The 27,288-nt window shown below is 39.8% G+C and overlaps 1 protein-coding gene across 1 annotated transcript in view; it reads left to right on the top strand.

The window, feature by feature from the left end:
• Positions 1-27,288, top strand: part of usp43a (ubiquitin specific peptidase 43a) — a 477,870-nt gene that overhangs the window by 379,278 nt on the left and 71,304 nt on the right. Inside the window, exon 7 of the mRNA XM_072242187.1 lies at positions 8,393-8,525. Within this exon, the coding sequence (XP_072098288.1) occupies positions 8,393-8,525 (133 nt within the window). The remainder of the gene's footprint in view (positions 1-8,392; positions 8,526-27,288) is intronic.

Genomic DNA, 27,288 nt, shown 5'->3' with positions numbered 1-27,288 from the left:
CTTTCCATATCCTGACATCCAGATCAATGATGATAGTCATTATTCTGACACCATGTCTGGCCATTGACCAAGATATTGACCAGCAGGAATTTTTGAATAAATGCAGCCATAGGTAAAAGTTATATATTTATTTACTGCAAGAAAATCTTGAAGTTGCTAGCGGTTACTTCATAAATTGGTGGCAATCATCAGTTGTCCATCTTTCATTTTCACTGCAGAATCTGGACCATTATTGTTTTTTGGTGGTTGATGCGATTTATTTTATGTTGAATTTTGTAGAAAGCAGATTGACTGTTAGCACAGAGAAGTGGTATTGTATAGGACATTTGGCACACACCATTAAGTAAATGGATTATTAACAAATTTCCATTGAATACCATTAAATTTTGATTACTTTTGGAGCAAATATATACTGTATTCTATTACTTCTTTGCTTTTTGATTAAAAGGAAATGTTTTCTATTTTGTATCTAAAAGTGTCAACAACTGGAAATGATATCTCATTTATGTTTGGTTTTCATAATACATGGACAGGAAAACTGTAGGAGTGAGAAAAGGTACTGCTTGAAGTTGCCTGGGGTAATGATTGAAGCTAAAATGTTGCTTGTCTCAACAATATTTTTTTTAGTATCAAAAATAAGGACATTGATTTTCAGTGTATAAACATGTAAAGTCAGAAACAAACGTGAGGTCATCAATTTTCAAGTGATATTTTCCAGTGGTTTGAAGTTGCATTCTGAGAATACAATAAGTCAGAGCACCACGGGCAATTATGCCAACTGTAGTAGAATGCATTTCTGGATACTTTATCTCTCCTACCCACCTGCGTTCACCTATCACCTTCTAGCTATCCCCTTCCCCTTCCCCCATCTTTTTATTCTGACGTCTTCCCCCTTACTTTCCAAACCTGAAGAAGGCCCTCAGCCCGACGTGTCGACTGTTATTCACTTTCATAGATACTGCCTGACTTGCTAAATTCCTCCAGCATTTTGCATGTGTTGTTCTGGATACTGTGATACTGTTCAATCGTTGAATATAATCTAAGGCTGCGTGCCAAGGGTTTTGAAGACTGGCCAATTGTCTGCTGAAATATTTTGGTCACATACATAGGCCTACACACTCCATGAAGCAATACCATTTGCACAAGTAGCCTTTTAGCACTTGCTTTTTTGTTATTTCAAAACACCCAGCTTCATATGAAGTACATTTTAGCTACCTTATATTTTGATGCTCTTTTCACTACATTGGAACACACATGATCTGAATGTTCCCAGTGAATAGACAAAGAAGTTACATTCTGTTTGCTCTCAGAATGAACGATAACTGCGAGAATTGTTCCAGTCAAAACTTGGGTAGTATTTGACCATACTATTTCTAAAGTTTCTGTCTTTGGTTCAGCTTCAAACTGTACTCAGAAGTATGAGCATGGGATTGATAGTTTATTGATTGCTCAGTTTCTGACAAGTGTTGTCAGTCATGAAAATATGCTGTGTCGGTTAATTGTGAGTAACTTCAGGTTTGACAAGCAAAACAGCCAAATGACAATTTGAGAAGCCTTCACGAATAGAAGTCCAGAACTCAAGACACTTTCTTTTAACTGAGTAATGGAAACCTGATGAATAAGCTGTTGTCTTATCTCAATGGTACCACACTGAGTAGGATGGGTTGTGAGTCCAAATCAGCAAGCACATTATCTAATACTCAAATACAGTGATGAGCATTGAGTGCGAGAGGAACAATCATGTGGTTGAGATGTTAAACTGACATTAGTTATTTCATGCGGATATAAAAGATAACATGACGTAATCCTCAACTAAGTTCCCATAGTGCCTGGGCTAACATTTTTCCCTTGTGATTAATTTGAACAGTACTTCATCACCAGATGCAAGATTTTGTATTTGCTCAGATTTGCTAAAGTGTATCCCTACATTGCAACAGGGAATGTTATAACAATAATTACAATAGTCTGGTCTTTGAATTTAAGAGTTTTTGAGTCATGAGGCTATCAAGTCCTTTTCTATACGCAGTAATCTGGATCAACGCTGGCACACCTCAAGGATGCATTCTTAGCCCACTACTCTACTCTCTCTACACCCGTGAATGCCTGGCTAGGCACAGCTCAAATGCTCTCTATAAATTCGCAGATGACAATTATTATTGGCAGAATTTCAGATGGTGATAAGGAAGTGTACAGTCGCGAGATAGATCAGTGGGTTGAGTGCTGTCACAGCAACAACCTTGCACTTAGTGTCAGTAAGATCAAGGAATTGATTGTGGTCTTCAGGAAGGGGAAGTCAAGCAAACACATACCAGTTCTCATCGCGGGTCAGAAGTGGAAAGTGTGAGTGGTTTCAAGTTTCTGGGTGTCCAACGTCTCTGAGCATCTATCCTGGGCTGAACATATTGATGCAATTACAAAGAAGTCACAAGAGCAGCTATATTTCATTAGGAGTTTGAGGAGATTTGGTGTGTTACCAAAGACACTCACAAAATTCTACAGATGTACCATTGGGAGCATTCCGATTGGTTGCATCATCATTTGGTATGGAGGGTCCACTACACAGGATCGGGGAAAAAGGCCTGTAGAAAATTGAAAACTCAGTCAGCTTTATTATGAGCAATGCATCAAGGACAGCTACAAAAGGCAATACCTCAAAAAGGCAGCATCCATCATTAAGGATATTACCCAGGATGCACCCCCTTCTCATTGCTACCATCAAGGAGGAGGTACAGGATCCTGAGGATACACACTCAACATTTCAGAAACAGCTTCTTTCCCTCCCTCATCGGAATGTGTGAAGATATTTGAGCCAGTACGGAGATTGTTAGAGGCGCAGATGGATGTATGTTAGATGCCCTTGGGTGGCTGTTGTCATGGCAAGAGTTATGGAGGCGCCTGCCTTCAGCAGAGAAAAGGAAGAATGATTATCCAATGGGGAGAAATCAATAAACCTTTGGAATATGACAGAAACAAGAATTTTGACATGTGTTTGCCCTTGGACTTGTGCCCTGTGCATTCTGAAGTACAGAGATTATTTCTTGGACTTTGGAGGATGAGGATTAAAATCAGGGGAAGGTGACGCAGAGAGGATACAAACAGGTTGGATGTTTACCTGACTTTAACCCCAGTATTATACTGTATGGGTGGAGACCAGCATATCCAGGGAGTGTCCATAGAGAGTGCACTGGAACAAGTGGTGCAGGTTCTCTCTCTGTGTACTGAAAGGAACATTGTATCATTGACTCAGTAATCATGTCATAGAGATGATTCATACCCAAAGTGCATGTGGTAGAACAACCCATAACAATCACATAATGTTAAAACTAAAGTGTGTTAAGAGATAGGATATTTAGACGTTCGCTATAAATCGCCTTGCTGAAGCCTGACTAATGTCACATAAAGGTCTATTATAACTTCCTTGTTATTATATTCTATTAATCATCTCAGTGAGGAAAAGGCTTTTTCTATTGGGCTTTTCAACCTTTCCAGTATCTGGTTCAGGTTTCCCTTTAAAATATACCTTTTATATTGCATTTCTTCTCTCATGCATCTGTCTTTATTGCCCATTTACCAATATCTTCCTAGGGTTTGTTCCTTACAAATTTGAGATTTCCTGCATGTTCAAATCCAAGTATGGACATGATCAGAAGGAGTAATAACCATATAACAATTACAGCACGGAAACAGGCCATCTCGGCCCTTCTAGTCCGTGCCGAACTCTTCCTCTCACCTAGTCCCACCTACTTGCACTCAGCCCATAACCCTCCATTCCTTTCCTGTCCATATATCTATCCAATTTAACTTTAATCGACAACATCGAACCGGCCTCAGCCACTTCTGCTGGAAGCTCGTTCTACACAGCTGCCACTCTCTGAGTAAAGAAATTCCCCCTCATGTTACCCCTAAACTTTTGCCCTTTAACTATCAATTCATGTCCTCTTGTTTGAATCTTCCCCATTCTCAATGGAAAAAGCCTATCCACGTCAACTCTATCAATCCCCCTCAAAATTTTAAAAACCTCTATCAAGTCCCCCCTCAACCTTCTACGCTCCAAAGAATAAAGACCTAACTTGTTCAACCTTTCTCTGTAACTTAGGAGCTGAAACCCAGGCAACATTTTAGTAAATCTCCTCTGTACTCTCTCAATTTTATTGACATCTTTCCTATAATTCGGTGACCAGAACTGTACGCAATACTCCAAATTTGGCCTTATCAATGCCTTGTACAATTTTAACATTACATCCCAACTCCTATACTCAATGCTCTGATTTATAAAGGCCAGCATACCAAAATGTTTCTTCACCACCCTATCCACATGAGATTCCACCTTCAGGGAACTATGCACCATTATTTCTAGATCCCTCTGTTCTACAGCATTCTTCAATGCCCTACCCTTTACCATGTATGTTCTATTTTGATTAGTCCTACCAAAATGTAGCACGTCACATTTTTCAGCATTAAACTCCATCTGCCATCTTTCAGCCCACTCTTCTAACTGGCCTAAATCTGTCTGCAAGCTTTGAAAACCTACTTCATTATCCACAACACCACCTATCTTAGTATCACCTGCATACTTACTAATCCAATTTACCACCCCATCATCCAGATCATTAATATATATGACAAACAACATTGGACCCAGTACAGATCCCTGAGGCACACCACTACACACCGTCCTCCAATCTGACACACAGTTATCCACCACTACTGTCTGGCGTCTCCCATCCAGCCACTGCTGAATCCATTTTACTACTTCGATATTAATGCCTAACGATTGAACCTTTCTAACTAACCTTCTGTGTGGAACCTTGTCAAAGGCCTTACTGAAGTCCATATAGACAACATATAGAGTAATGATCCTACTTCTGCTGACAAAGGAACACTATAATTTGCATCCATCCTATCTGGAAAATCAACCCTCTGCTTTCCATCCTTTAGCTGGTTTTGCATCCATCCCATTGGTTCTCTTTAATCCCGCAGGTTTTCTACTTGTATATCAAAATCTGTTTGCTATATTTTTTCAAATGCTTCTTGAAAATCCACATATCGTCACCCATGTCATTTTAATCAACATTTTCTGTTAACTCATCAAAAAGCTCCATTAGTCATTCAAATTTAGCCAGGTTTTAACAAATGTTCATTTATTAATCCTTCCGTTTCCACCTTATTGGCTCTTCACTTGATCTTGGAACATCTGAACAAGAAAGATGCATGTATAAGGATGTTCTTTTTTGACAGCAGTTCAGCATTCAATACTACTTCTCCTCAAACCTAACCAATAAGCTCCAGGACTTTGGCCTCAAACCCTCCTTGTGCAATTGGATCTGCATTTCCTCACTTGCAGACCCCAGCTAATTCAGATTGGCAACAACATCTCTTTCATGAAATCCATCAGCACAGGTGTACCACAAGGCTGTGTGCTTAGTCCCCTTCTCTACCTGCTTTACACATATGAATGTGTGGCAAAGCACAACTCCAATGCCATATTCAAGTTTGCTGATGACACTACTGTCATAGGCCGAATCAAAGGTGGTGACAAATCAGCATATAGGAGGGAGACTGAAAATCTGCCTGAGTGGTACCATAACAACAACCTCTTACACAATGTCAGCAAGACCAAGAGGCTGATTATTGACTTCAGGAGAAGGAAAACAGAAGTTTATGAGCCAGTCCTCATCAAGGATCAGAGATGGAGAGGGTCAGCAATTTAAAAATCCTCAGTGTTATTATGTCGGAATGCAATTGGGAAGAAAGCATGGCAGCTCCTCTACTTCTTTTTGAGATTGCAGAGATTCTGCATGACATCTAAAACTTTGACAAACGTCTATGGATGTGTAGTGGAGTATATGTTGACTTGCTGCATTACAGCCTGGTATGGAAACACCAATTCCCTTGAATGGAAATCCTAAAAAAAAGTAGTGGATACGACCTAATCCACCATGGGTAAAGCCCTCCCCTCCATTCAGCATCAGCACACCTACATGAAATGCTGTGCAGGAAAGCAAAGTCCATCATCAGTGACCCCTACTACCATGCTCCCATTTAGCTGTTGTTATCAGGAAGAAGGTACAGGAGCCTCAGAACTCAAAGTACCAGGTTCAGGAATAGTTATTACCTCTTAACCATCAGGCTCTTGAACCAAAGGGGATAACTTCACTCAACTTCACTTGTCCCATCACTGAAATGTTCCCACAACCAATGGACTCACTTTCAAGGACTCTTCATCTTATATTCTCGATAGTTATTATTCATTTATTAATTATTTCTTTCATTTTGTATTTGCACATTTGTTGTCTTCTGCATTGTGGTTGAATTCTCAAGTTGGGCGTCTTTATCAGTGATACTGCTATGACTATTACTCTGCAAGAAAATAAATCTCGGTTGTGTATGGTGGCATATATCTACTTTGATAATTTACGTTGAACTTTGAACTTTTTCAAGTGCATTATTCAGAATTGTCCATGAACATCCGGAATCATTTAGCACCACTCTAGATAAAACCAAGAAAGCAGTATGTATGGTTATTAATTAGATATATAATAAGGAGGAGGAGAAGATGGTGGCGTCATGGCAGCGCATGCGGCCACTTCGGTGGTGGTATCTGTTATCTGTCAAGTAGGGGACTGTGCAATTCTGATTTGATGGAGACGGACATGAGAGTACAGAGGAATATCTGGAAAACTTCTGAAATGCCCACTTCGCTACCGCTGCTACTGTGTGGTAACCGGAATCTCCGGAGCAGAAGGCCCCGAAATCCTTGGCTTAGCGTGTTTCAGCAGCCGGGGCGAGGTTGAAGGCGCTTGGGAGGCTGTATCAGAGAGGCTGGTCAGAAGCTTGAAGTTTTCGGACGGATGGACTCAGTGTCGGCTGTGGTTGGCTGCTTCCAAGGCATCGGCAAGTTGACGGTGCCTGAAGGTTTATAGCAGGGAGTTTCTCCCTTTTGCCGCCTGCTATTGGGGACTCGGGAGTCGATCGACTCGGAGACTTTTGAGACTTTATTTACCGTGCCCATGGTTTGTTCTTCATCAAATTACGGTATTGCTTTGCATTGCTGTAAATATATGTTATAATTATGTGGTTCTGTCAGTGTTAGTCTTTGGTTTGTCCTGTTTTTCTGTGATATCACTCTGGAGGAACATTGTATCATTTCTTAATGCATGTATAAATTTCTAAATGACAATAAAAGAGGACTGAGTGTTCTCATAATCTAATATAGATATTGGGGCAGCACATTAGCATAATGGCTATCACAGCCCTTTACAGTTCAGGCAACCCAGGTTCAATTCCTGCCGCTGCCTGTAAGGAGCTCCTGTGACCGTGTGGGTTTCCTCCAGGTGCTCCAGTTTCCTCCCACAGTTCAAAGACCTACCGGTTGATAGGTTAATTGGCCATTGTTAATTGAATCATGATTAGGCTAGGATTAAAATCAAGGGATTGCTGGGCAACATGGCCAGAAGGACCTATTCTGCACAGTATCTCAATAAATAAAAATAAATAATAAATTATACAACAATAGATAAAAAAAATGAAATTTCACTTCAAGTTAATGATGGGAATCAGGTAAAAAGACGGAAGTTCAAGCTGGTGATACGCCATTTAGAAATGATGTCAAGAAAATCCTCCTTACACAAAAATGAAATGAATGACCACAGAATGATAAAGATAAAGAGTCCTTTCAGAGGACACAAGATGATAAAGATAAAAGAGTCTTTTCTACAGGAGAAAATCTACAGATGCTTGAAATAAAAGTAACACACAAAATGCTGGAGGAACTCAGCAGGCCAGGCAGCATCTATGGGAATGAGTACAGTTGACGTTTTGGGCCGAGACCCTTCAGCAGGACTGGAGAAAAAAGATGAGGGGTCAGAGTAAACGAGTGGGGGGAGGGGATGGAGAAACATAAGGTGATAGATGAAATCAGGAGGAGGTGTGAAGGAAAGAGTTGGAAAGTTGGTTGGTGAAAGAGATACAGGGCTGGAGAAGGGGGGAATCTAATAAGGGAGGACAGAAAGCCATGGAAGAAAGAAAAAGTGGGCAGGCAAGGAGATAAGGTGAGAGTGGGAAATGGGAATGGAGAATAGAGAAGGGGGGCATCGATGTTCATGTTATCAGTTTGGAGACTACCCAGACAGAATATAAGGTGTTGCTTCTCCAATGTGAGTGTGGCCTTATTGCTTCAGTAGAGGAGACCATGGATGGACATGTCAGAATGGGAATGGCCTGCTGAGTTCCTCCAGCATTTTGTGTGTGTTGCTTAGATTTCCTGCCTCTGCAAACTTTTCGCTTATTTGTGATTCTTCAAGAACATTGTTTTGCTACCATGAAATAAAATGAACTAAAATTTGTTATTACAGTTGAAGAATCTTAATAACATTATCTTCCTGCTCTACAGGGCGCTACCAGAACTCAAGTGCATCTTCCAATAACTTTGAAGGAAATCTAACAGATTTTGTTCAACATGGAGCTTCTGGACAAGTGCTTCTTCTCATCTGCAACACAGCAGGAAATAGCCAACAAGCAGTCAGGTAATGCCTGAAATTTATGCCAGCTGTGCTAAATTCAGTCAGAAGTTAATCATGTAATGTACTGTATTAAAAACACTTCAAATTCTCAGATGAAGCTTTTCCAAAGTTGACAAATACTGGAATTTGTTTTCTCTGAATGCATTGTTGGCAAGGCTAGGATTGTCTATTCCTTTTGGTACTTAGTACAATAACAGAGTATTGAACCACTCTGTACTTCCACATAGTCGGGAAATATACTGCTGGAATACTGAAGATACTTTCACAGTTCAATTCGGTAAAGATTTCAAATGATCATGGCCCAGCAATAAAAGAATAGCAGTGTTCAAGATGGTTTGGTTTATAATATCAAAGAATCAAAGTACATTTATTATCAAAGTCTGTATGCAGTATACAACCCTCAGACTCACCTTCCCCACACACAGCCACAAAACGAAGCCATGGAACCCTGTCAAAGAAAAACATCAAACACCCTCCCATGCGTAAAACAAAAAAGTAAACCGTGCAAACAGCAACAAACAAAAAGTGAGCAGAATATAAAACACAAAATCAAAAGAGCCCTGGCATGTTCAGTTCAGCTCAGTAAATTATCTGCCAGTTGTGTCTATCAAAATCCCCCTCAGTAGCACCAAAAAAAGTGACGAGAAACCAGAAACACATCATGATGTGTACTACAGAGTCCAGTCCACAAACTGTGTCACAAACTTGCTCAAGAAACAGAAATCTGGCACCATCTTCCAACAGCATTGAGGGAGAGGGAGTATTTGAATGCAGGGGCCTTTCTTCAGGAGGAGAGGGAGTGAGAAAGAGTGTCTGTCACAGACAGACACTTTCCTTTAGCATCGGTGTGCGAGAGGCTGGTAGACGATGCTGAACATATCATCACCTTCTGCACTCACCTCGATGATATTAAACTTCCTCGATGCTTTAATTGCCAGGAAGTGGAGTCATTAGTGGCCTTGGGCCCTGTCTCCAGGGTTCTTGGCCACACATTTCGCTCAGAGCATAAAAGCACTCTCTTGGAGGTAGCAGAGCACTAGATCGGTCAGTTGGCCCGAAAGCACATCATTGAAATGTAGATCCTAGAACCACATTTGAAAGAAAGAGAAGACGTTAACAAAGTGAAAGAAGTAGTTTCATCTGAAGATTGTTGCTCTTGGTCATGTTGTTCGTTGGCACCGTATTTTTCTGGAATATCGGGGGAAATCTGCAGTTGAAAGTGCTCCCATTTGTTTATATCCCTTGGTTTCCCGGGTCATGGTTGTCATAGCATTTGGTAGATGCAGTCAAGGAAGCTTGAAGCTCTACTGTACTACTGATGGAGGGTGAATTGAAATTTGGGGTGTTGGATAGCTATCAATCCAGTTGGAAAACAGTGATTAACTTCTTATGAGTAGTTGGAGCTGAACTCGTCCAGGAAGGTGGAAAGTCCATCCTACTTCTGACGTGTGCCTTGAAGATGGTGCAAAGACTAGGAAATCAGGAAATAAGTCATCCACCACAGTGCTCCAGTCTCTGGCTTATCCTGTTAAGCTCCTAGTCAAATATGACTCCCAGGATATTGATGGTAGGAGGTTCAATAATGGTGAAGCTGTTGTCTGTGGTTGTTGGACTCAGCTTATTGGATGTGGCTTGAAAAGCAACCGTCACCTATAGCGTCAATTTTTAATAGCAGACTAATTTATTATTTTGTGAACTACAAGTGGAACCAAGCAATGTGCATTCATCAGCAAATGTTCCCAATGCAGAGATCTAAATTCGTAACAAAAAGAAGATTTATGATGAAACAATTGATGTCCTGAGATTAAGACATTTGAATGAGTTATAACTGAAGGCTGTGGATTGTTCTACCCCACTGACCTAAGTCACAGGCTGTCTCACTGTCCTTTTGAGACTTATTTATGTTGGATTTTTGGAATTCACCTTAATCATAGGCTTGGTCTTAATGAAGCCTGGAGGGGAGTAATCCTTCCAGAACCCAAATTAAGCAGGTTATGATGAATCAACGTCTTCCAGCACTTTAATAATAATTAAGAGTAAACTGATCAGGTGGGAGGGATTTGTTCTGTGTTTTCCAGACCGGATATAGTTGAACAAATTAATATTTTTAGGTAATGTTAGTCTTGTAGTTGGACTGGGAGGTGCAGCTAGTTCTCGAGTATCTCTTCAACATGACACACAGGCTGTGTAGTCAGGCACACGGCCATTGTCATACCCCATAGACCTGGCCATTTCTTGATAATCATGCACAGTGAATCAAATTACCTGAATACCAAACTTGTTAGATAGTAAGAACTATAGAGAGTGCAGATAGAACATACTCATGGCACTTGTGGTTGAAGATGTCTGCAAATGCTTCAACTCTGCCTTTGAAAATGAAGCTATTCATGGGGCTACCTCCTGACACTCTGCTGCCATTTATCGCTGTAACATCAGTACTGCAGAGCTTCAGTATAATTATCTGTTGAATGTTATTTTAATGATTTTAGCAATATGTTGTACCTTCATTAAGCTGGTGCCTCATTTATGGCTTTGCCTAGTGTTGAACCTCTCATTGACCAGCAGGGCTTGGCAAGGTGTGGTAAACTTTGTAACAGGTTCTTCTGTGTTTGATGTGCATGCGCACGATACACTGCCTCCCATTTGTTGTGTGCTAGCGTTTTTCAGTAATTCCATCCATTTTTAATGTTTAGTGTTAAAGAATCTGATGTAATGATTGGAGACAATCATGCACGCAGAGTGTAGACTTCAGAGAGACTGCAAGTTCTGTGGCTGTAAGGACCCAAAGTCGAGCCCAGCACAGGATCTTGCGGACAGCATACTGTTTATTCAGTAGCTGTCTCAACATTGCCAACTACTTCTCATTAATTAATATTAGTAGAGAGAAAATCAGTGGTACAAGGCCTTGTATAATTTTGTATTCATCTTCACTAACTAGGAAAGTGAAGAAAATGCTGTCAAGTAGGGTTAGTATATGTGGATAATAGGTGGACCAAAGGACCTTTTTCAATGCTGTATGATTCTATAAATATAAATGTAGAATTTAATGTGATATTTAGTTGGAATGCCGCACTTGTATAGATTGTGATTCAGAATATTGAAGTCACCTGTCAGTTGTTCAGCAGTCTGGTAAATTGCTACCTTGTACTAAAAGTGGACAAAGCAGTTTTAAAATGGAAGCAGTTTAAAATCAAAGCTGTTCCCATGTTCACAAGTGTTTCCAGTGACGACTTGCTAGATTTATACCAGGCCTCTCTGTCATTGTTGTCTCTGTGTTAGCTCCATGAGAAACGTATGATGCCATTAATCTTTTGCTGTACCTTTTTATTACTAACTACGATAAGAAAGAAATGGTATTTGTCTGCAGCAAGGGTTTTAGTCGTGGGAACACGGAGTGTGCTGGGAGCGGTGGAGTGTCTTCTGGTTAAGATGTTGATCGATATCTGCTTTGAGCAGTATGTGTGTTCCAGGACCAATGAAGAGGCATTTGAACTTTGTCTTCAGAACAGACCTTGCAATTTAGTTGTGTTGTTTGGATCGTTGTGATACATTTCATTTTACTGTTGTCCTGGCCCATTTCCTGTCATAAACATTGATCTGTTTTCATGTTCCTGAATAAATCATTTCAGAAGTTATGTCCTTTCCTTTCAAAAAGATAGAACACAGCAATGTGATGTAAGGCTGCTCAAGATATAATTAGGTTACATGAGAACCATCTTTTTTCCATTCATTGTCAGGCTAAATAAATGCAGGTTCAATAATTATAGACTCAGTTTAAATTAGTGTAAGCACTTACCAGAGATGTTTTAAATTAAACACCAGAAGTGATTAAAAATATACCATCCAAAAGAACTCTACATTTCTCTTGAAAGATTTTGATATTTTATCCTGCACCTATACTCAAGTTTGCACTGCCATTATCGGATTCCCCTTTGAATCAAATGTCACATTTAATAACGATATATCGTTGGAAAGTATTTTATGATAAACAGGGTAAGGTTCAATTTGCTCTGATCCATCACTCTAAGCATCAAGTAGTCATCTTGATATATTGGTTAAATGAGATTCAATCAGTAAAATATCAATATTAAAATATTAATCCACAATGACTATTTTTTGTGTTTTTACTGTTGTTGTTTCGTAAGACAGTTGTTTTTCTCTTCACACTTGTAATTGTTTTTTGTCAAGCCGCTCTTCCAGCTCATGGCTGCATCAGTGGACCACAGCAAAGCCGTCCTGGGTCTTAGTGAGAGGGCATGTTTGGACCAAGTGGAGGACATCCTGGGTTGGGGCACCGCAGGGGCAAGCTTTGTCGGGTACCCCATCGGTGTAGTGTTTGTGCTGTTTTGGCAGGTCGACTTCTGAGTCTATTTGCAGCTGTCCAGTTGTTCCTGGTAGTTGTAGTGAAGCCAGGGAGGAGCGAGGTGGGGTCATCGAACAGACCTCCACCGGGGAGCATGTTGGTGTGCCTGTATTAGCACCATTCAGTGTTTTGATCATTGGAGTCGAGACTTTTCAAGTTGTGGAAAGGTGTTCGGGATTTGAATCGGGAAGTTGGAGGAGCATTTTTGATGAGTTTACAAACTGGAACGTTGTTGGGCATATTTTGGATACGCTTGTAGAATTTTGCTGAAGCTGCTCTTCTACGGATCTCTGGGGATGCTATTCCTCTCATTGTTGGGAGCCATTGGACAGGTGTGGATTTTAGGGCTCTTGAAATTATTCTCTTGGAAGTATGGAGATGTGTATTGATGTTTGTGTGAGCACTTCTCTTCCAGGTGGGTGTGCAATATTCGGTGATCGAGAACCACAGTGCCAGGCTAGATGTTCATAGGACTGACTGGTTAGCACCTCATTTGGTTCTTACTATCTTCCTGATCATGGCCATTCTGGATTTTAGTTTCTTTGCAATATTTTGAAGGTGGATCTTGTATGAGAGAGTTCAATCTAAGTACTTTGGGTGTGGATTGTTGGATAGCTGTTTGTCATTTAGTTTGATATTAAGTTTGGTTAGTCAGTTGTCGAGATGAAATATGGAAGTTACTGTGTTGTTGATGTTCATATTCATGTACCACTTTGAGAAGCAGTTGGATAGGGAGTTGATATCAATGGATATCAATGGATTTCAATGGATTTGACGTCGTTCAATTGGAAGGCTATGGCCCAGTCATCAGCATATCCAAATTTAGCAGATTTGGTTTCAGGGAGGTCACTGAGGTACAGATTGAACAAGGTTGGAGCCAGAACTGATCCCTGGGGGATGCCATTGCAGAATTTCATAATGCGACAGGTGTCACTTCCTAGGCAGGAAAAGAAGGAACAGGTGCCTATCATTCTGTGGAGGAGACATAGGATCTTTTTACATGGGGTGTTTTTAACTAATCTCTCTCTTTGTCCTTAATAAACTGGCTACAAATTCCTTTTCACTTCATTAATGATATTTTTCTTTTTCTGTCTATTCTGTCGGTGACATAGATGGAAGTTTATCACTGGCATAATATTTCTATGGATAGATTATTGCAGGGTACTAATAGTCACCATAACCCTCAGGCTTGCCCGGCTCGTGTTCGTTTAGGGCAGGGGTGGCCAACCTATGACGCATGCACCAAAAGCGGCTCGTTGGATGGTTAGAAGTGGCGCATTGCACCTCAGTGATAATAGTAAAAAAGTAAGCCTATTCCTGCAAAAAGTATTAACCAAAAACCAATTTGTAAAAAAAAAATCTATAACAGGAATTCAAGTAGCTTAGAGCTAGAAATGGGTTTTACTGAGAATAAATCTAAAACTTAGCAATTATTTTTAGCGATTTTATTATTTCGTGCACATCTTTTGGTGAATGTTTTCTTCTTTCACATTAATCTGTTTTCAATTTTAAAAAAATGTTCAATGAGTCAAACTTTTGTTCTGCAGTCGTTCCATAACAGTTCAATACACGTTTGATACTTGTTTGATCCTGAGGCGCCAGGCATCTGCACCAGCCGTGCGTCGTAGGTTTTTGCCAGTCAGTTTACAATTGATACTTGTACGCTACGGAGTTGTGCTTTGTTTGTCCTTTGTGAACATTTGCAGTTTTGTACCTTTTCGAAAATTAAACCTTGTTTTTACGTTCGGTGCAAAAAAAAATGAGCAAAAGAAAAGCAGAAAGTGATAGCATGAATTCAATTAACCGTGGGAAAATGAGTTCTTATTTATAGTGGGTCCGTCAGGAAAACCGTTGTGCATTGTTTGTGAAAACATTTTCAGCCATGAAATTGATTAAAAACAAAACGAGGTCGCGATTGACTGATTCAAATTTGAAGAATTCTCTGCTGCTCTCAGTAACTAATTTAACTCCAAACATTAAAAGCTCGGCAAAATCAAAACAGACTCAAAAGTCTCATTAAGGTAGGTAAGGTAAGTAATGTAGAAAGCATTCTTCTAGGGTGCATCACAACCTGGTATGGAAGTTGTCCTGTCCAAGACTGACAGAAGCTGCAGAAGATCGTGAACACAGTGCAGCACATCACACAAACCAATCTTCCATTCTTGGACTCACTTTACACCGCACACTGTTGGAGCAGTGCTGCCAGGATAATCAAGGACACGACCCACCCAGCCAACACACTTTTCGTCCCTCTTCCCTCCGGGAGAAGGCTCAGGAGCTTGAAGACTCATACGGCCAGATTTGGGAACAGCTTCTTTCCAACTGTGATAAGACTGCTGAATGGATCCTGACCCGGATCTGGGCCATACCCTCCAAATATCCGGAACTGCCTCTCGGTTTTTTTGCACTACCTTACTTTCCACTTTTCTATTTTCTATTTATGATTTATAATTTAAACTTTTAATATTTACTATCAATTTGTAATCCAGGGAGCGGGAAGCGCAGAATCAAATATCGCTGTGATGATTGTATGCTCTAGTATCAATTGTTTGGTGACAATAAATTATAAAGTATAATGATTATCTTGTTTTTACATTAAGTCAATATATCATGTAAAAAATGCTAAAGGTGTCTATATTAACATAGTTTTACAAGAATTGAATGGGGGTACAAGAGTTGTATGGCGCACCTGAACTTGTGCGTGAAAAAATTGACACATGGAATGTAAAAGGTTGGCCACCCCTGGTCTAAGGAAAACAGCTGTTGGCCCTGCCAAACTGAGAAATCACGTTTGTGTGGATGCTGTGTAATGTACCACCCAGTTACAAACCCACAACGCAAAATATCAGACAGTACACCATATGCAGTTAAATGATTGAACTTTATGAATCTTAATCTGAATATAAGGTTAGTAATGAAAATTTTTAAAAAAGGGCCCAATTCAAGGAAAAGTCAAAAGTGTACATTGGAACTCACTCAGCTGCCATTCTTGCACCATCGATCTCCGAGCGTCGCCAACCTGCGGACCCTCAGATCCCAGTCCACTCCGTCCGGTAAAACCTCCTTCCAGATTCACGAGACCAGAGTAACAATCTCTGATCGGCTAACATGCATACCGTAGTCCTGTTATCTCGTGCCATGACCCAAACATTGCTGCTACAGAGAAACCGTTACCTCAGCAGTGAACATTACGGAGAAGCCATTACAGTAACCTTAGCAGTGAAACATTACAAAGAAGCCATTACATTAGCAGTGAATCCTTACAGCATATTACAGGTCACAGAGTCATAGAACAAAACAGCACAGAAACAGGCTGTTCAGCACATCTAGTCCATGCCAGACTGTTAAACTGTTTAGTTCCATCGACCTGCATCCAGACCATAATCCTTCATAACCCTCCCATTCATGTACCTATCCAAATTTCTAATAAATGCTGAAATGAACCTGCATCCACCACTTCTGCTGGCAGTTCCTTCCACATTCTCATGACCCTCTGAGTAAAGAAGTTCCTCTTCATGTTCCCCTTAAACATTTCGCCTTTCACTCTTAACCTTTATTACTAGTTTCATGCAATGTCACTGGAAAAAGCCTGCTTGCATTTACCCTAATCATACACCTCATAATTCTGTATTCATTTATCAAATCTCCCCTCAATCTTCTACGTTCTAGGGAATGAAGTCCTAATCTATTCAATCTTTTCTTGTAACTCTGGTCCTCAAGTCCTAGCAATACTCTTATAAATTTTCTCTACTCTCATTAAATCTTGTTGAAGGCATTCCAGTATGTAGCTAATCAAAACTGCACACAGTGCTCCAAGTTAGCCCTCACTAATGTCCTATACAGCTTCAACATCCCTACTACTGTTCTCCATACTTGATTATTGAAGGCCAAAGTGCCAAAAGCTTTCTTTATGACCCTATCTACTTGTGATGCCACTTTCAAGGAATTACTGATCAGTACTCCTAGATCCCTGTGTTCTACCACACGCCTCAGTACCTTACCGCTCAGCCAAGTAAGTCCCACCCTGGTTTGACCTCCCAAAGCACAGCAGCTCACACTTGTCTGCATTAAATTCCATCTGCCAATTTTCAGTCCATTTTTCTAGCTTGTCAGTTTTAGGATAGTATTTTAGTTAGTCGGTTTTAGACTATTTTGTGCTAGTGAAGTGTATTGACACAAGAAACTTTAAAAATCAAAACTGAATTTTTGATATAATCTGTGTAATGCCCTAGTTAAGAAACTGTTTTATTGTATTACTACTGTTATGCTGTTAGGTATTTTATTTCCTGTAACTTTTCTGCAGTGTTTTCTGTTAGTTAAGCCTCACAGTCCAGTATGTTGGTTTCTGTTAAAATAAGGAGTTCATTTGCTCAGCTTAGGAATGTTGTGTCAGCCAAGCAGGTTTGTCTTGATAATATTCTATCCCGTGGGATGCCGTGGGGCACTTGAGAGAGCTTGGCGGCATCAGATTTCCTGGAGACGGTGGATTGGTTTTGGGTCTTTGTTGGGAGGTGTTGGAAGAAGAAGGAGGTGTGGGGAAGAGCACAAGGAAAGATGCTTGCGGAAGCCAGCTCGAAAGAGAGACCCCATTGTAAGAAGTGTTTTGCGCAGACGAATGGCTCTAAGGAGAAAGTCCCAATATTTCTGAGTTAACCAGTTCAGTCGAAACCATCTTCGAGGGAAGTTTGAAATGTGGCTGGTGTCTTCCATGCCGAACATGGGTTCAGTGCCAAGAATAACTAAAGCAAAGCACCCGACTAGCCGGCAATGAGCTCCAATGTTTATGTGCACATTTAGACTGGTTTAACTGTAATGGGCTCTTTTTCTGTTAGCTGTTTGTTAAAGTTGAAATATTTGTAAATATGCTTCCATTTTAATTTTATGCCAGTGTAAGGTCTGTTATTTCCTGGGGAACAATAACTTTGAATGTGGTAGTGTTTAAACGGCATTCCCTTGCCAGAACATTCCAACTCTCCTGTTAGGTTGAACCCGAGCCGTGCGTTGCTTACTGAAGGTGGCCTTCTCACTGTTACCCATGCAACGCTGAGTCTCCTGGCTGTTAACCAGAGTTAGCTAACAAGCAAAGTTTATTTCGAGCCTTGGTGAGAGGGTTACGTCTGTCTCGGACTTAAATGTATTTGAGGTTTCTACACTGATTAGCTTGATCTTAGCCTCAGGGAGGAAGATATGCTCCAATTGCCCTTAGTGCACCTGGGCTGAAGAATAATACATTTGAGCATGATGTTTGCTTCTGGCTTCCTTTTGTTAAGATAGAGTGTGAGGTTGCGTTCTGTTGCTGAACAATTAAATATCCAGTTGGCACTGACTGAGTTCACCATTTAGGATGGTACTAGAAGATCTCTTATCACCCGAGGAATCATATCTGTAATTGGAAGAGAAGAAAATCTGTTGCAAGGAAAAGGGAGAGTGAAGTGAAGGAGCATGCTGTATCAGAGCAGATTGTAGTCCTCCCATAGTGACTATAATTTGACATTGAATAAAGTAGTACTGGCTGAACTGAGACATTGTTTTGTGTGCCAATGGCAGGGAGCTTGTGACAAATGCTTTGCTGAAGGGAAGGGGATACAGAGAGCTTCCTGGATAATATTAGGTAATTTGATGTACATTAGCTTTGTTGATTTGAGTTGAAAACAAATTGTGGAAGTGACATTATTACTCGGTATCAGATGATACATAAGTGTTTTATTTTAATTGCAATTCTGCATCATATTTTTCTTGAAGCCCTCTCTATTTGCAAAAATCCCACAGAAGGACTTGGAGATAGCACCTCTCAGTTCTCTCTCTCCCACTTTCTTTAAGTATGCAGAGCCTTAAATACACTTATTTAGTTGTAAGCACTGCAGGGATAGATTTATGGATGCTGTTGGGTATAAGTAACATAGGAGAATTTAGAAGAAAAGTAATGTAATAACATACTTTAACCTGTTCATTCAGTTCCTGAGCAAATTTGCTTGTCCAATTCCAGCAAAATATAGGGTAACATGAGCAGAATTTCACAACTTTAATAATTGTAGATTATAGGAGAAATGGTTGTAAATTTTTGTTATGTTTCTGGTGGGTTTAAAGTAATTTACAAACTCAGTTGACGCAGCTATACTCTATCTTCAAGCGATCGAAGTATGTCAGTATCCTCCTTTTTAGTCCTACACCGTGTATTCCCATCCAGTGCGTATAGGTGCTACATTAGACAGCTGCTAAAATTCCATTAAGGGCACATTTAATAACCACAGTGGCTTACCTTGAGCATTCTGTTCTTTGGGAATTTGACTACTGATAGCTGGATCTTGGTGTACACCAAGGTAGTCTGTCTACATGGCATTGACAAGGTGACTGAAAATTGTATGTCTAGGAACAGAAAATTGGTAGCACAGAGACGCAAGAGTGCAGATGCTGAAATCTGGGGGAAAATAAACAAACTGCTGGAGGAACTCAGTGGATCGGGCAGAATCTGCAAAGATGATTGACATTTTGGAAAATTGGTACAAATGTTCAATATATTCATGGGTATTAAGTGCCAAATGCCCTATGTAGCAGACAACACAGCTGCATTCTGATTCCCATGCTCCGACTGCTACTAATGATAAAAGTGGCCATCTCTTGAACAGGTGAGAGTTTCTCTACGTGTATACAGAGGATGTAATGCTATTTTGAAATCTGTTTTCCACGAGGAGGACCCTGAACACCACAGGCGATACCAGCTGTAGCCAGGAGAATGTAGCTGATGAGCCACCTTATCAATAGTCCTTGGAGAGTGAGTTGATTGTGTCAAAACAGAAGGAATTCTGCAAATGCTGGAAATCTAAAGCAATGCACACAAAGTCCTGGAGGAACTCGGCAGTTTAGGCAGCGCTCGTGAAAATGAACAAACAGTCGACGTTTTGGGTTGGGTCTCTTCTTCAGGACTAGAAAAGAAGGAAGAGGGGATATGGATGCGGCCTGACTTGCTGAGTTCCTCCAGCATTTTGTGATTGTTAAAAATACAGTTCCTCCTTACAGTTCCTCTCCATCTTGCCCTTGCACCTCCAGGACTAAGCTGAGGGCTGATGCTGAGGTTATAGACACTTAAAACACAGTATTAGTTCACCAGGCAGTCATTTGGAAATGGCCTGCATGCATTTATCTTAATGGACTTTCATTTAAATGTTGCCCAAGCTTCAGTATCCATTGACACTTCAAGCTGCTGTTTGAATGCAGGTCAAATTCTGAGCTCATTTTTCCAGCTATTTAAATTCATGTTTGGCAGACTGGTATGATAATTAGTGCTCATATAATTGACTTTCCAAAGATCTGAATGTACAGAGCTCGTATTGTGTGATGTTCAAAAAGCTTGTCCATATTGAAGATAGCTGGACATTTTCAATGGGAATACAGATGTCTCAAGTAATTATACAGTAGCTTTAAAGCTTCCTTTATCTGTGAAATATCATTATGGTGTAAACAAAACATAGACTCGCGGCACTTAAAGATCAGGAAATAAATGAAAGCATATGCATGTTTTAAGTGGTGCACATTATCCCCTAGAGTGAAACTGTTGGTAGGAAACATGCTGCCTTCTGTTATGTGATTTCTTTAAAAAAAACTCTTCAACCATGCTTCCATTTTCTACTCAGTAATGGACTTGGTGCGTTGTTCATTGTGAATACAAATTACAAATACGATCAGGAGCTGTTGTCATGGATCTTATTTATAAACTGTTGGCACAGCTCGCTGAAATATATGATACAGGGAACTTAAGTACTTAGAAAAAAAAATTCAGAAGTAAGAAAGATTTAGAAATGTCGTGATTTCCCAAAGGCATTTCGTGTATTGTCCCAACTATTTATAGCTTAACAGATTTGTTTTGATTGGTATTTAAGTTAAGATGGATGACTATCTCCTCCCAGTGAACAAGATTATGGCTGTATCACCTGCCTATGGGAATGATGTTCACAGACCATTGTCCCATTGAGTACTTGTCAGCACTGCCTGTGGCTTCTTCTGAAAATATTTTTTTTTATTTGTGTTTGTAGCTTCTTCCAGCTGTTCTTTTTCATTCCATAATGACTGGGTTAATTCTCTAAGCACCAAAATGAGCTGTGCACTTCGACTACCTTCTGTGATTTTGAGTAAGTTAATGTGTCTGTGCCACCACATGGTAGAGCAATTTTGTCAGTCACATCATCGTGCTCTTTTCCATTGGCCTTTAGTTATCTATACTTCAAGTGCCATGGCAATTCCCTCTTGAAAACTACAGTTGACTCTGTTTCCATCACACTACAGGCAGTACTTGACAAATCATGACTACTTACAGCTGTTAGCAGTTTCATTACCTCATCTCTACCTTGTTTCTTCACAAAATTATACTTTACTTATATCTGCCATGGCTTAAGGCAAGCACAATTATTTTGGTGGTATATTTCACTTTTAATTACTTTTTAATCATTTCCTACAGCAACATTGCCAAACATCTTAATGTTAACCTTTAACTGTCAAAATATCAATTAATGCCTTAAGCACCCATTTTCAGGGCATTCTCCTTGGGGATGTGTCAACATTAATTGGAATTCTTTTAAAGCTTTATGTGAATAAATGTTAAACAATGTCATATCCATTTTTGGTTGCTAGAGCAAGATTTAATCTTATGTTGGAATCAAAAGATAACTTAGATTTATCATTTTTACCTGAAAGCCAAATGATTAAGCACAGCAATAAAGGAAAAGTGTGGGAAATATTTATTACATCAGACACATCCTGTCAAGAAATAATGAATGTTTCAGATTGATGACATGTTGAAGGCTTTTTGGAAACTCTGGTGTGGAAGGTGGCACAATCAGCTTGAATATGCAGCTCGTGTTTTCCATTGGACTACCTGTGTTGATCAGGTTTGCTTCACAATGACCAAACAGCTGTGATCCTGTTGTAAATATGGAGTAAGGCTTCTTCCTGAAATGACTAAGTAATAATGGAAAGTATATTTTTACTACACATGCCTTGCACTCACATGGTGAAGGTTGGAAGACCAATACGGCCCTCCCTATATGGGGCAGGCAGGATCACTGTACTGGAAAAAGAGACAAAGAGACCCAGATCCCAAGAAAAGGAATGGAAAGAATTGGTCTGGTGAGATAGAAGAAGAAGAAAGCCCTTAACTCTGAGCGGAGACATCAGGATACCGTCATGACAGCGTTTTTTTTAGCAGGCTTTCTTATTTTTACGAGGCCGAGTTGCTAGCTCGACGCTCAACCTAGCACGGATGGAAGGCATGCAAGGGAGCCGACTGGATTTGAACTCGGGAGCCTTCGCTCCAAAGTCTGGCGCTGATGCCACTATGTCACCAGCCAGCTCTGGTGAGATAACTTTTATGATAATGTCTCAGGTGGCAAACTGCTAAGGGCTTGAACAAGCAAAGCTGGCTCAGCACTTTGGCTATTGGCAAAACTGTGTAGTTTTAACAATATATAAACATCTCATATCCAAAGATATTTAAACTTTCTTAAAATTTATGTGAATACTTAAAGTTAAGATTTTAAAATATTCAAAAAGATAATTTTAAAACTTAATGAAGTAGTAATAAAATTAAACAAAGATAATTAAACCTCATTAAATCAAAAAAAAATGATCTAAAATATTTTAAAATAATAACTAACTTTTTTCATTCTGCTGATTGGGACTTCTTAGTGCATTCAGTAGAGTTTGACCACATTCAGTCCAGCGTCAGAACAACCAGATTCTGATTGTCAGATTAAGTCCTGGACTTAAAGTGAATCTGTTTAAGGGATGGCTAGAAGCTTTCAGTATCTGGCTTTTGTCTATAAAAAACATTTTCATATCAGTAGATAAACCATTTTTATCCCAGAACCTGTCCTTGTTAGTCATTTCAGTAATCTGGATAGGCTGCACTGGCATTCAGACCTACATTGCCTCTTTTTAATAGACACAGGAATTTACCATACCAACAAACTCTTACACTATTGTTTTGATTTGGAGAAATGCAACGTGAACAAATGGCTATTTACACTTGTTTCTGCCTGCTCAGTATTTAAATCGGAATCCATTAAGTGAGAGCCAGAGTATGCCTCTTTTATCTTCTTCCAACTCCTTCTTGTTGTCTTTCTCCTTTGGTGAGGCCTCATTTTCTGGATATTCCAGCTGAATCAGCCAGCCATGATGAATTGTTCATACCTCAGTAAAGTTTGGACTGAGAACTCCAGTCATTTGGATACCACTGTGTTTCACTTCCCAGCTAATCACCACTAAGATCAGCAGTGATAACTTGTTGAGGAAAGAAACTAAATACTCTTTGCACCTGGCGCTCAGCTTCGCTCCAGGGAGGGCTGGTGTAGAATGGGAACTCCATCCATTTAGTTATACTGGACTTACTGAACTTTAATATTTTAAATTAATTATTTGTCCTTCCAAAATGTTTTATTAAATGTTATATTTTAAATTTTATTTAATTATTTAAATAAATTAGAATTTTTAAAATGCCACTTGCTATTGGAACCATTTAGGAACTAAAAATAAAATCATTTTTAACCTTTGTCCCATAGGCAGCTATTGTCAGCCAAAGAGACATTCTGGAAGTTGGATTCCAGAATATGAAGGCAGAAGTTTAGTTGCTGCTCAAAGCAGCTCCAGTTTAGATGATGTTTTCAGTTTATTCAGTCCTTTGCATTCAGAGGAAGTGAAAGAAATTGAGTAGGATTGTGGCAACTTTGGTAAGGTGGCAGTGTGCTTAGTTGCAGCAGCCTCTGTAAGTCCAGCAAATAGTGCAAATGTTGTATTGGTAATTCATAAAATCCTAGAAGTCCAGTTCATTGATTCGTTGATTAATTGGTGGGACCGACGGTGGGGGAGCTGCATGCCCACAGTAATTGCGCGGACCAGTCCTCATGTCACAACATTGCCTGTTACAGCCACCCAGGATAGGAGATATGCGGGAGAGAATAGAGGAGTTGCGGGCACACTGGAACTCGTGCTGGGTTGGGGAGTGGCCCCTGTAAGCCAGCTCTCCCATTGGTGCTGCACTCCAGCGCTCGCTCCCTGGAAGACAATCTGGATTGCTTTCATCTGCAGCTGACACAGCACAAAATGAGGAACTGTCGCGTACTTGTTCTTGCAGAAACATGGCTCCAAGAAAACATCGGTCTTCAGACTACGCTACTCAGGGGCCTGTAATATTATTTTGGGACGATATGTGTGTATGATTGTATGTACTGTGTTTTTCAGTTTGGCTTAGAGGAATGCTGTTTTGTTTATGGTTGAACGACAATTAAACTTGAACTTGAACAAATCCATTCAGCTCGGAGGAACTGCAATACTAGAAATAAGTATCTCCCTGTGCATTGCGGGCGATAATGGTTTATACCAACACCTCCTCCTACTGTTAGCTAAGGTGGACATTTGCTTACTCTTCCTACTTAATTTATTGTAAGGTATTAATGATTTTTTAAGGATTTCAATAAATTACTATTTTCTCGTTGGGAAACAGCTAAAAATTTCATCTCGACTTCTCGACTACAACTTATCAGAGTTTGATTTAAGATTAAAGATTAGTCTTATTTGTCATATGTACACCAAAACATCCAGTGAATTGTGTTGTCTTGCATCAAAACCAACCCAGTCCAAGGACTATGGCCGCAAGTGTTACGATGCTTCAGGCACCAACGCTGAATATCCACAACTCACAAATCTAACCGTACCTATGTCTTTGGAGTGTGGAGGGAACCGGAGCACTTGGAGGAATCCACACATTATGGGGAGAGGGTAAAAATCTCCTTACAGACACCAGTGGCATTTGAATCCCAATAGATAATCACTGGCGTTGTAAAGCGATTGCGCAGAACACTGTGCTTTTGTCCCACCCTGGCTCCACTGGTGTAAAGATTTTGCATAATTATACAATACTTCACTGTATATCATGTTGCAATAAATCATTTACTTCCCCATGAGGTATAGCACATTACTTTAATCTTACTCTCAGCTGCATTTGTTTATTTGAGTTTGGAGTGTATAAAGGGTTGCTTTTACAGCATCATGTTACAATGCGTCTGAGTTGTGGCTACCTTTTCTCACCCTTTACTAACTGCTACATTCAGAGCTGTCATAGGAAGGTGGTCATTAGTGCAATGATGCAGTTATTTTTATTTCAGTTCCTTTTTCTATGACCTGTAATTTAATAATAAAAATCCATCTCAAGGGAAAATCTCATTTGTCTAGAATTCAAAGAATGCATAAATTAGTAATTGCCCCATCACCCCGGTCTGAATAATTAAAGTAGTTGGAAAATAAATTCTTTTGCATTTTGGTCTTCATAAAATACTTTTGTAGTTCACTCTTTTGGAGAATGTAATTCTTATGGAAATGCAAAACCAAGCAAGAATAATGCCTATTAATGCATGCAAAGGGAAGCGAAAGTAGGGACCAATGGCCTGGATTTTGCAGTTTGAGATGTGAGAGAAACTGTCTACATGGTATGAGACTGACAATACTTCGGCATGCAGACAAACGTGGAAATCCTGAAGTTAGTGTAAATGAAAGTATGCTCCTTCACAGGTGTCACGTATTGAAATGTTAAGGTCATTTAATGTAATTTGACACTTGTCAAGTACGGCAATGACATCATCAGTCTTGGACAGAACAAGACATGATGTGAGGGAACATGGAAGCGAGAATGAGAAATACAGAGATGTTCAGAGCATGAGGCGTTGTGTCATGATATATGCACTATCTAATTAAGTACTAAGATTGGTTGCAAATACACAACAACAGGGTACGCATTTGGAGACTTCATATGGCCAACCAATATAGAATTAGTGATGGGAGCGAAGCTTGTTTATAAAATTTAATTCTTAACTGATTCCAAACGTAGGCCCCAATCTTCTCTGAATAATGATGAAAGTATTAATTACATTATGCTTTGTTGACTTTAACTCTGCAGCCTGATTGGTTGAAGAGTATATGTGGTCCTCCTGGATGCTATTGGTCCATCATAGGGGACAAATTCCAAGCTTACCTCGAAACATGAAACCCTCGCAATGGGAAAAAACCCTATAGGCAATATTTTCTTTAGATCAGTGACAAGTGCAAATCCTGGCTCCACTGGTCTTTTCAGGTCTTTGCCACTGATCCCAAAATCTTTCAATAACAAGAATGCTGGAAAATATCAGAACATCTGTTTAGCTGTTGGTGATTTACTTCCCGATATAGTATTTTCTCACAACTTCATAACTAATTTCTTCTTCATAGTCCTTTACTAAGTTTATGTTTATGACCAAATTCCACGAAGGCAGATTTTCTAAAATTGGGATTTGTAAATAATAATTAAAAAAATAAAAAGATGAGGAAATTTAGAACCGTGGTCACTATTTAAAAATAAGTGCTTGCTCATTGAAAAGGTGGGAATAATTCGGAATATTTTCTCTCAGAAGGTTGTTTGTTTTTGCTAAAGTTCAGTGGAAACAGTCAATAAATATTTTTAAGGCAGAAATGGAAAGAAGTGTGACAAACTAGGTGTGAAGTGTTACTTTAGGTGGACTGGAATAAGGAATTTTGGTTGCAATCAAACCAGCCATGATCTAATTAAGTAGCACAGCAGTGTTTGAAACAGAGTGGCCTCTTCTGTTCTAGTACTTCTGCACATACAGACACACTCAGTGACCACTTTATTCGGTACCTCCTGTACCTGATAAAATTGCTACCGAGTGTCCGTTCGTGGTCTTCTGCTGCTGTAGCCCATCCACTTCATTGTTCAACATGCTGTGCGTTCAGAGATGCTCTTCTGCACACCACTGCTGTAACATGTGATTTTTGAGTTACTGTCGCCTTTCCATCAGCTTGAACCAGTCTGGAATCCCCCTCTGACCTTGGTTAGTATCAAAGCATTTTAGCCTACAGAACTGCTGTTCGCAGGATGTTTTTTTTACATCATTCTCTGTAAACTCTAGTGTTGTGCGTGAAAATCCTAGATCAGCAATTTCTGAGGTACTCAAAGCACCTTGTTGGCACCAGTAAACGGTCCATGATCAAAGTCACTTAGATTACGTTTCTTCCTTGTTTTGATGTTTGGTCTGAGCAACACCTGAACCTCTTGACCATGTCTGCATGCATTGAGTTGTTGCCACGTGATTGGAGGATTAGTTATTTGCATTATCATGCGGATGTACCTAATAAAGTAGCCATTGAGTACGTAGTGTAATGTTTAATTTGTAGTCATTCATAGAAGTTCAGATGCCTATCTGTGTTACCCAGGATTAATAAATGGAAGGTTTTGCTCTACGTTCAATCCTCATATAAAGAATAGTGTCAGGTTCTTGTGAACATTTTATCAAATTATTGAACAACTTTCCAGGATGTGGTTTAAGAAAATTCATGGGGTGTTATGTCAAAAGGTTCAAATGCCAT

Source organism: Mobula birostris, chromosome 24 (genome assembly GCF_030028105.1).
Source record: "Mobula birostris isolate sMobBir1 chromosome 24, sMobBir1.hap1, whole genome shotgun sequence".
NCBI classification, from domain to species: Eukaryota; Metazoa; Chordata; class Chondrichthyes; order Myliobatiformes; family Myliobatidae; genus Mobula; species Mobula birostris.
The sequence above is the reverse complement of the archived record's forward strand: the minus strand, read 5'-3'. Positions and strand labels throughout refer to the sequence as shown.